Genomic DNA, 10,307 nt, shown 5'->3' with positions numbered 1-10,307 from the left:
ATTGAGTCAGAATCGATTAGTTCTTATTGTTTGTCATGTTTAATCGATTGTTTAATTTTACAGCTTTAAATACATAATAATATACTGAAATTGATAAAATGATTGAGTTGTATTTCCTTAATGCATGTATTGTTTGTCTTGAATTGATTTACGGTTAAATTGTGAAACTGAAAATTAAATGCAAACGAAAAATTGATTAATTAAGTGAATGGATGAATGGTAGGTTTACTGGATATCTTGGGAGATGGTGGACGGATCTGGTACATAGGGAACCTTACCGTGAACATCGTCTCATACTGAACGAGATATCGATGATTGGTATTTTTGATGCTCATACCGGACGGGGTATGGGGACGACCCATTTCACCCTCATACCGGACGGGGTATTGAGAGATGATATTTTTGGCGCTCATACCAGACGAGATATGGGGACGACTGGTTAATTGACAAGGTTTGATGTTGATTCACACATAGTGAGACATCCCTATGGACCCTATGAATACTAATAGGCAAATAAAAAGGAAAAATTATTACTCTTGCTTACTTAAATATGAAATTATGATGTTGTTGAGCTATTATTTTTATATGTTAGTTTTGAAAATTTCGCAACGGTAAGTATGCAATAAATAGTTTTACTTATGATAAATGAATTTACTTAAATCAAGAGTTTTATTTGTTATTTTTATTATTTTTACCAATCTTCAGTTTCTGTATCGGTGATTAGTTTGATATTCTTATTCGGTTAGTGTATCTCACCCTTTCATTAACTATTTCATATCAAGATGAATAAGATCATATCCTGATCAATAAGAGGGTTGTGAATAGTTCACAACTTGAACTCCCTTCAAAATTTAGTAAAGATTGTCAAAAAATGCTCAACATTTTGTCTTTTATTTATTTATTTATTTTTGTTTGTTTTTTTTTTTTAGAAATGACATTCTCGTAGTCCTATTGGATATTTTAAATTATTGTGTAAGGAATGTAAATACTAATTCTATTATTCTGCTTCCGCATTCAAATCATATCTTTATTTTTCTTTTAAGTTACAGACCATTAGATATATATAAAATAACAAATTCTAAATTTTTAATTAAATTCAAATTCATAACCTTTACACAAAGATGTTTAACTATCAGAGTATAGTAATAGTGGTAGATGAATATTATATAATTGGAAACTCAAAAAAGTTGTTAGTGAAAGGGAAAAGAGGGAGGGCCCCATTTGAAGTAATGCTAAAAAAAAAATATCAAGCAATGTAGCATAAATGCAATTAAGGACCACATAGCCATAAAGTCAAATTTCATATATCTCTATGAGAGCACATGGTTTTGAAGAGTGGCCTTAGACCTTAGCACATGGTTTTCAACAGCTCTTCCTTAACTCACTCCCATTCAAACTTGTCCTTTGTCTTTAATCACTCTATCAGTCAAAAAAAGGTCATCCCTTTGGTCTTATCTATATCTATATCTATATCTATACATGTATTAGTTCATTATTACAGCTTTAATTAAGTGGAATTATAGTTTTACATTTTGTTACTTTTAATAATTGGCATTTTAAAAAAAAAAAAATTGAATTTCTAATCATCCAAAATTGGTGAGAGGCTTCGTTTAATTTAATTATTATTTTAATAATATATTAATTAGTTAAGTTATAGTACATACTTTTTTTTTTTTTTAATTTTTTATAAAAATGCCCAACCAATGACATAAACTCCAAATATGGCGTGCCATTGTTGAGCTGGAGGTCAAATAAGGTGTAAATTGTAAAAGTAGTTTCTTGCCATTTTAGTGGGTGTTCATTCTTCTGCTACTTCCAAGTTCACCAGGGGTCATTATATATATATATATATATCAATACGTGTGTGTGTGTGGGAATTTTAGGTTAATTTAATTTATTTTAATAAATTAGGAATCATCAAATTTTATTTGTATTTAATATTACATTGATGATTGTTTATCAACATCACCGTCCAAAACCATGTTAGATCAAACCCTAAATTGAATTTTGAAATTTTTGATAAAGAAGTAACTTAGTGGACCCAAAAAAATATCTGACCCAAAAAAGAAAAGTGGATTTAAAAAATAATTAAGAAATATTTAAAGAATGAACTGAAAAAAAAATATATATATATATATATCTATAGATTTTATAACACAATATTTAATATTTAAATGTGTATTGATAGCTATAAACGTTTGTCTTTATCAAAAATGAGTATGTCATAGTCCCCCAAAATAGTAGCATTATGGTATAAATTGAAAGTAACATGCACATCACTGCCCCTTGTCTAAAGATAATTTATAAAAATAGACTCTAATTTAAGTACTAAAATTATAAATATTTTTGGGTAAAAACATAATTTGTTTTTGGATTTTGATGAAAATGAAATCAATAATTGAAAATTGATGGTTTTTATATATACCATGTGCTCTATATATATATATATATAGGAGTGTTTTTATTTAATTTCCCATATGATCCGATCAAACATTTTTTTTTTTTAGTTTAATTATTGGTATGAAAATTATAGTTAAAAAATTATAATTATAAAATTTTCTCTAGTAAAAAATAATAATAATAATAATAATAATAACAAAAAGCATTAAATTAATAACTAGTACCTTGTTCGTTTTAAATTGATGCAAGTAGCTGTATATGTAATTAATTATAGGGTAGTAGCTCTCTGCCCTTACCCTAATAAATGTGTATTAAGTATTTCTTCTTTATAAGTTCCCCTCTTTCCATTCTCCTCCCACATTCCCAAAACACCATGTCTTAATTCTTCTTCACTTTTTCCAATCAGCCAAACAGGACTCTGATTATATACTCTCAAGTCCTTTCCATTTCTCAAATGTTGATCAAGGGTTGGTTTCTGGGCATAATTGAGCTGTCATTGAGTTTCAAAGAAGCTGTTTCTTTCTGGGTTTTGGCCGCAATGGAAGCTCATGGAACTGGGCTTTTCGTTAAAGTGCTTAAAAGAACTCTATATGCTGCTTTCACTTGCACTTTCGCAATGGGTGAGTACCGAGTTTTCTCTTATTATATAACCTGCTAGAAATGAGGTGGGTGTTGTCAGGTACTTATTGCAGAAGCAGCTAATGGATTAACGAGTGGGTGAACTGAAATGGGTTTGGCTAATTATGGGTGATTTGCAGGAGGAGCTGTGGTGGGTATAGTTGTAGGAGCCATCAAAGGTCAGACCACCGAAACGGGGTTTCTCCGAGGTGGCGGCATCGGTGCGGTGGCTGGTGCAATCACAGCCGTTCAATTGCTGGAATCAATGGTCGATGGTGAGTCACTCTCTAAGGTAATGACAATGCGCCGGTACAAAATCATTTTTCATATTCCTTCCAAACACATTAATCGTAAGCATTGCAATTTTAGGTAAATTTCAAGTACTTAAAAAGAAATTTTTGGAAGTTGGAATAGTTTGATTTCCAAAAAAATCAATATGGTCGTTTGAGTCACTATAATTTTAATTAATTAAACTGAAGCATCCTAGATTTTATTAATGGCAATTTAATTACTTTGGGAGATCAGCAAAAAATAGAAAAAGGGGTGCATGGGGACCATGATTCTATTAATGTTTATACTTCTTTAATTTATAATATTTTAATTTATCTAATCATCTGCTTTTCGGGTACCAAAAGGAAATATAAAAAGTGTCCGTCGGGACCAATCTCGAATTAATGTTATTGCTATTAATTAATTAATAATAATAATAATAATAATATATATTTTTATTTTGATATAAATAAAATAAAATTTTGTATTCTAATTTTAATGTTTTACTTAAATTTTGGAACAGTTTGCCTTATTGGGTAGCTTAATGAGTGGGAAGGTATTTATGGAATGGGTAAGTCCTGCAGTGCTCAAAGCTTATCAATGGCAAGTAAGTTTTCAAATTTCTACGAAGCCAAAATTATTATTATTATTATTAATTGAGTGGGAATTAATTAATTAAAATTCATATGAAATTAATATTATGAAAATAAAAATAAATTTCAGATGATGGCTCTTGAGAATAGTTACAGAGAGATTACAGATATATACGAGGACAATGGAGTGAGAGGATTGTCTAGAGCTACCATTCAAAATCTTCCTTCCTGCGTTTTCAATTCCTCTCATCAACCCATCGATTTATGTCATGAATTATTTGGTTGCTCCATTTGCCTACAGGTAAAATATTTATTTTAGGTTAATATATGCATATATGATGTGTATGCATGTGTGTGAAAGTACATGTTTGGTTTGCAGGAGGTAAAAGATGGAGAAATGGGAAGAAAGCTGCCGCAATGCGGACATTTGTTTCATATTACGTGCATAGATGAGTGGCTAGTGAGACAAGGGTCTTGCCCTATGTGCAGAAAACATGTGTAATAATGACACCCAAATATCACAGTCCATCCATAACTCTCATAAACCCCATATGCTTTCTGGTTATATATATATATATATATATATATATATGTACTTTGAAGGTACAGAATATAGAATGCATATATAATATATAATATATATATATATTCTCATGGTAAAACATTTACCTATGCATATGTAATTAATTATATATAATTCAGCATATATATGTGAATCATTGCTGGTTTTTGTTTTACTTTTTAGTTATCGTAAAGTCAATTCACTTGCACGTTTCAATAGTTACCAAAGTCCAAATGTAAATAAAACATTATCTTTCAATCCACGGAAGAACCAGAGAGGAGGATTTGTCCACAATAACTGCTAGACCTTAAAAAACAAGAAAGAAAAAACAAAAGGGAGAGAGAGAGGTCCATGCTCTGTTTCTGCCTTCTACAACTGCTTCTAAACATTATAGCTCTGGCAATTTAACAAGACTCATTGAGATACCATCAGTCTTGAGAGGGAGATGAAAACATCTCTAACCTATAATTCTTGGAGATTCCTCTCTCCCGCTTTATTAACTTGATCCTTCCTAACTAAACTCCATTCAGGTGTGCCCTAGAGTGCAGCAATGCATTCTATCTCAATCCTAGCATCCAAAGGCAAAGCTGCTACCTGGTATGTTGATCGGGCGGGGGCAGGTGCGGGAAAGTCTGCAACAAAAACCATTTGAATAACTTGAAAAGCAAGCTCATAATGTCTATATATTTCACGGATAGGTAACTGAGACTTGAGCGAAAAAATGTTTAAAGAAGAGAAGAAAACAAACATGATCATCTGTTATAGTCAATTCATCCTGCAAAGGTTAATATCTTTTGACAGAGCTTTTTCATGCTAACAGATATATTCATGCATAAAATTTAGAAGCTTATATATAATAGTGTTATTAATCACAACGATTAATTATTACAGCAGGCCACGGTGGTCCAAAGTAGGGAGAAAATGATTCTAACCGTCCAATAGCTAGTGTACGCAAAAAGAGGTGCTTAGGGACTAAATAGCAAATCTCTATAAAACTGATAGAATGAAGCCCATTTCACTGAATTCATAAAACTAATTCAACAGGCTACGGCATAGCATAATCATTAAATTGACATCTCTAGATCACACAATCTACAATACTCATGCCGGCTGCTGATGATTTGAAAACATGAGAGGATGTAAATCTCTTCTCCCATGCATGCTCAAGAATATGTAAGATCTGATGCAAATGACAAATAAAAGTTGAAGTTCACCACAATAGAAACTCACATTTTGCATAAATCTCATTCACTTTCTTGAAATCTTTCAAGTCAGCCAACCTGCAAGAGGAACAATCATTGACCCAAATCAATTTACATCCTAAACTTCCAACAACTTGAAGATTGCAAGCAAAGTAACAAAGGGCCCACATGATTGTTGTCTTCACCACTGAGGAATAGTCAACGCCACTAGCTTTCAGTATTTCTCCCATATTCTTGAGCACCTACATATAGTAGCAGCAGTCAGTGATCAAAACAAAAAGATTCTCACTCCAGTGCACATATTATAGAAGACACAAATTTGACAGGCTTGAGATGAAGAGTCAACAGAAGCATTTAACAAAAAGATATTCATCCATTGCAAACTACAAAGTTGAGCCTTCTTAAAAAGCAAAGAAAAAGCCACAAGACAGATTAAAGATAGGTCCAAGCTAATACTTTAAAACAATTGCAAGTAACCATGTTAATTAAGCCATGCCCCAACCGCAAGTATAAACAAAAATCAGACTCCAGTCAATTCTTTATACCGACGAGCTAAGAAATAATAGAAATTAATCTTGTAATGACCTCAAAAGTTGCTGCATTTGTAACTTCTTTAGAGTTCAGTCATTTACCTGCTCTGTCTGATCCTCTACGGTATCTGAGACAAACTTTCCAGTCTAACCAAAATCATTGAAAGAATATAATACATCAATGACATATGAAATAACAACGAATGAAATATAAGAATACGAATAACACAGTGGAGCATGTTCTCATGAACAAACCTCTGGAACAAGACCGAGTACACCCGAAATGAAGACAAGGTTATTGACTTTAATTGCCTGAGAATACGGTCCCAGCGCAGCCGGTGCCTTCTCAGTCGCAACAGCCTCCTTTTTACCTACATTCCCGTACAATCAAACCCTATTACACACAATTTGGAAATTCACTGTACACGCTCATTCAATACCATGGTAAGAAATAGTCAAATCCAGAAGAAAATTCATGGATTTTACTCGAATTCAAAGCATGCTATCTGTATCTCTTAACAAACAGTTTAAAAAATCTTCACTAAAATCGCCAAATTAACATGCATATAGGGGATAATGACATACATCGACTTGAAGAACCAAGAACATTTTCAGAACAAAATTCACGCGCTAAGAGCGTGCACGCGCATACAAATACATTTCATTGAATCTCACAAACACACATCATAAACCATAAGATTAATGTCTATATAGTACATAAGATTTCGAGAACGAAACCAGTAAGATTTTTCATTTCAATGTGCTCCCCTAAAATAATTAATCAAAGCAAAGATCTTAAATCCTTTTTTCTCGATGACCAGACAGGAGGATTTTACCGGAAAAGGCAGAAACACTCAAGGAAGCGAAGGGAGAGGAACGCTTAGTGGAAGAAGATCGCCAAAGAGCAACGGAGGCACAGCCTACGCCGGCGGCGGCTAACTGGCCCCTAGTGCGCATTGCGCACCCCGCCTCGATCGCCGGAATGTGAAATGACCTCAGCCCACTCCACGCCATCTCTCTCTCTCTCTCTCTCTCTCTCACCAAAGTTGAGGTGGTAACTGGTGGGTAGGTGAAGATCTGGTGAGTGAATAGTGGTGGTGGCTGACGAGGGAATTCGAGCAGGTGCTTGTCGTTTTGCTTTGTTTGTCTCGCGTTTTGTTTTCTTTTGTTTTACCCTTGGATTAATATTATCAATAATATGATTTTCTATTGGGCCTAATGGGTCCATGTATTGGACTAAATGGGCCTAATGGTATTTGGGCTAAATGGGCCAATTAGTAATGGGCATTTAAGTGAAGAATTTATCGAGATATGCAAATTGTAAATAATATTTGGGAACAAATTAAAATTATTATTTTTTGTGAGTTCCACTTGGACAAGTGGAAATAGGAGTCCGTCCAGCAAGCTGTCGGGCGGGCTCATTGCATTAATTTTTTAATGTTAATACATCTGCTATGTTATTATTCATATGTATATATGTTCACACATATATACTTTCCCCAATTTTTTTTTTTTTTTTTAGCATCAGCATCGTTACATTAACTCTGTTAGTATATGTGGCATAACATGTATCATTCCATAAACAAATTCGATTATATACATAAAAAATATTTGAGTCAAGTCATTCAATTTCTAAAATTTCTTCATTGTATATCTATTATTATAGTAGTTTACAAATTCATAATTTCTTGTTTCAAAATGAGTTACTTGCTACCAACTATGTAATTATTCCGTTTTACTAGTCATACTCTCTACTCCGTCTCCTCTAGACGCTAGGTTCGGAAGTGTGCAGCTTTGGTTCAATCTCCGGTCCTACTTTATCTGTAAGTGATAAGTAATGAGTATATACAAACTCAGCACAGTAAATTCAAATCACAAATATAACCCCCCCCCCCCCCCCCCCCCCCGTTTTATTGGTCATGCCATCTTTTTTATCAACACTCTCCTACTCTTACTCATCTACCCCTACCGTAATTATCACATCTCCTCGATAAAAAATTATCAACTCTACTATGTGTAGTCACTAGATTAACCCCCCCCCCCCTAATATTACCAATGTACCTATCCCCTCGGCCCTGACCCGGCCACACACCCACACTATTACTCCTAGATAAAAACCCCCCGGCCGTCATTAATATCGGCGACCCCTTTTTTCACCATTCGACTCCCAACTAGCCACCTACACACACCGTTATTGTTTCATTCTGTCACCAATATCGGTGATTAAACTCGTTACTAGTCTGGCAGCTCCCAGGCGTCACTAGTATCGGCGACCGACTTACCCTTTTAAGTAACGACAACCAATATCGGCGTCCCAATTCTAAGCCAATATCACAACCAACAGCATACCATATCCACAATCATACTCAAGTACCACATATATATGCAAACATACAAGTTAATTCAATTTACAACATTTGTAAGTAGTCAATATCTCTATACAATTTTTAAATACACAATCACACTTATATTGTGCGCGCGCACACACACTCACTGTTACTGTTCTCCATTCTACCTTCCTAATCTCTTTCTCTCTCACCCAGCAACTCACCTCTATTAACCACTTACAAGCCTGCACCTCTTCCAAACCATCCCCTACTCTCTGTTTCTCCCTCCTCTCAACTTTGTCTCTCTCACCTCACTGCACATTTCTCTCTATCACCCTCAATCACCCTGTAACCCCCCACACTTTCATCCAAAACACGTTCCCTACATTTTGTCCCGCCTCTCTCTCCCTTCTGTCTCTCTTCTCACGCCAATACCCCCTCAAGACCTTCTATGTGTTTCACTTCCCCTCCTACAACCCGATTTTGGTATGTTTTCCCTATCTCTCCCTTTTCTTGATGACCGACAAGAGCATACACACACATTCTCTCTTTTCGCCTAATGCTTTCATCTCTTATTTTCTTCCCTTATGGTGTTCATATAAATTTCACTCTCTCGCATATATTTCACGTAACGGCTCTTCCTCTCCCTCGACTCACCCTTCTCGTACCTATTTACTTCTCCTCCCACGGATTCCCCCACTCTTCTTCACTCACAGTCCTAATCGGACCTTCCTGTAACAGTAATCCTTCCTTCACTCTCCTATTCCTTCAGGAACCTATTTCCTCCTCCAATTCCATACACTGTCTCTATGACACCGTAGAAAATCAAATGCCAGATGTCGTTTCAATGTTTGCAATGTTTGAGTTTATATTACAAATTTGCCATTTCTATGTTTGAAATTCAAATTCACCATACTTCCTGTCTACATTGTCCTCCACATCGCCAAAGCTCACTCAGTCGCCTAACTCGTCTCCTCTTTCTCCAGCTCCCTCGCCCGTCCTTGACCGACTCCTTATTTCCTCTCTTCTCATCTCTTCCTTCTCTGGCTCTCGCTCTCTCTCTCTCTCTCTCTCGACAATCTCCTATCTTCTCTTCTTGTTTTCACTTTTCTTTTTCTTTTCTTTATCCTATTTATACCCCACCTGCTAATCAACCTAGTCGTCCATTCCTATCTCACAATCTGCACCGTTCCTTCTCGCCCCTCTCCCCCTTCTATACATATATATATATATATAGATATATCCTTATTATTATTATTATTATTATCATTCATTTTTTTTTACAACCCAAAAAAAATCCAATCATTACAGACAATGTTTACATTCTTATACTTTTGGTACCACTAATACATATATATAATTTTTAGGATGTCACTAAAATTCTAACTATAATTTCATTTTGCACAATGAAAATAATTTTAAGTGTATTTAGATAATTTTATCTAAATGAGAATTGATTAAAATTAATTTTTAAATTAGTAGTATACTACAAAATTAAGTTATCCGTATTGAATCAAATATTATAAGTTAATAACTATTCATCCATAATATATTTGCAATGAATTAGAATTGTATATTATTATTAATATTTGAATTTGTGATCTGCAAGCAGAAAATAAGAGTCTTGATCATTGATTGATCTCTTTAGTAAAAATTTTAAAATATTTAACAAATTTGAAAAGTAAAAAATCAATATTCCAATTACGTAACATTTAAATTTGAACAATAGAGTAAATGAATATACAAATTCTTTAAAGGATTATAAGAAACTAAAGAGAAAAAAACTATGTAATACCCAGCAGGCC

The 10,307-nt window shown here is 34.0% G+C and overlaps 2 protein-coding genes across 3 annotated transcripts; one reads left to right on the top strand and one right to left on the bottom strand.

The window, feature by feature from the left end:
* Window positions 1-2,732: 2,732 nt before the first annotated feature.
* On the top strand, window positions 2,733-4,618 carry LOC110820783 (RING/U-box superfamily protein). Of its 2 annotated transcripts, none has more exons than XM_022050371.2 (5): window positions 2,733-3,020; window positions 3,159-3,310; window positions 3,812-3,859; window positions 4,012-4,182; window positions 4,261-4,618. In XM_022050371.2, the coding sequence occupies exons 1-5, from the start codon at window positions 2,855-2,857 to the stop codon at window positions 4,381-4,383; spliced, it is 660 nt and encodes a 219-aa protein (XP_021906063.1). In that variant the 5' UTR covers window positions 2,733-2,854; the 3' UTR covers window positions 4,384-4,618. The 2 variants fall into 2 exon arrangements, with proteins under 2 accessions (XP_021906063.1, XP_021906062.1); XM_022050370.2 differs by having other exon boundaries at window positions 2,737-3,020; window positions 3,812-3,895.
* A 61-nt stretch (window positions 4,619-4,679) lies between these two features.
* On the bottom strand, window positions 4,680-7,330 carry LOC110820694 (endoribonuclease L-PSP family protein). Its single transcript, XM_088218593.1, has 6 exons — window positions 7,012-7,330; window positions 6,431-6,546; window positions 6,278-6,322; window positions 5,814-5,887; window positions 5,674-5,723; window positions 4,680-5,075 (listed from the first exon to the last, which is right to left on the bottom strand). Exons 1-6 carry the CDS (start codon window positions 7,187-7,189, stop codon window positions 4,981-4,983), a joined length of 558 nt encoding a protein of 185 aa, XP_088074719.1. The 5' UTR covers window positions 7,190-7,330; the 3' UTR covers window positions 4,680-4,980.
* Window positions 7,331-10,307: the final 2,977 nt, after the last annotated feature.

The sequence above is a fragment of the Carica papaya genome, chromosome 4 (genome assembly GCF_054855325.1).
Source record: "Carica papaya isolate Zhongbai chromosome 4, ASM5485532v1, whole genome shotgun sequence".
Classification (NCBI taxonomy): Eukaryota; Viridiplantae; Streptophyta; class Magnoliopsida; order Brassicales; family Caricaceae; genus Carica; species Carica papaya.
This window is presented reverse-complemented; position numbering and strand designations above follow the sequence as displayed.

Excerpts from the sequence above, each read along its gene's own strand:
- LOC110820783 (XM_022050370.2), top strand. The coding sequence starts at position 2,855 with ATGTTGATCAAGGGTTGGTTTCTGGGCATAATTGAGCTGTCATTGAGT. Across the intron at positions 3,021-3,158 it reads CACTTGCACTTTCGCAATGG|GAGGAGCTGTGGTGGGTATA; the intron begins GTGAGTACCGAG and ends GGTGATTTGCAG. Across the intron at positions 3,896-4,011 it reads TCAAAGCTTATCAATGGCAA|ATGATGGCTCTTGAGAATAG; the intron begins GTAAGTTTTCAA and ends AATAAATTTCAG.
- LOC110820694 (XM_088218593.1), bottom strand. The coding sequence starts at position 7,189 with ATGGCGTGGAGTGGGCTGAGGTCATTTCACATTCCGGCGATCGAGGCG. Across the intron at positions 6,323-6,430 it reads TACTCGGTCTTGTTCCAGAG|ACTGGAAAGTTTGTCTCAGA; the intron begins GTTTGTTCATGA and ends GATTTTGGTTAG. Across the intron at positions 5,076-5,673 it reads GAATGAGATTTATGCAAAAT|ACTTTCCCGCACCTGCCCCC; the intron begins GTGAGTTTCTAT and ends TTTTTGTTGCAG.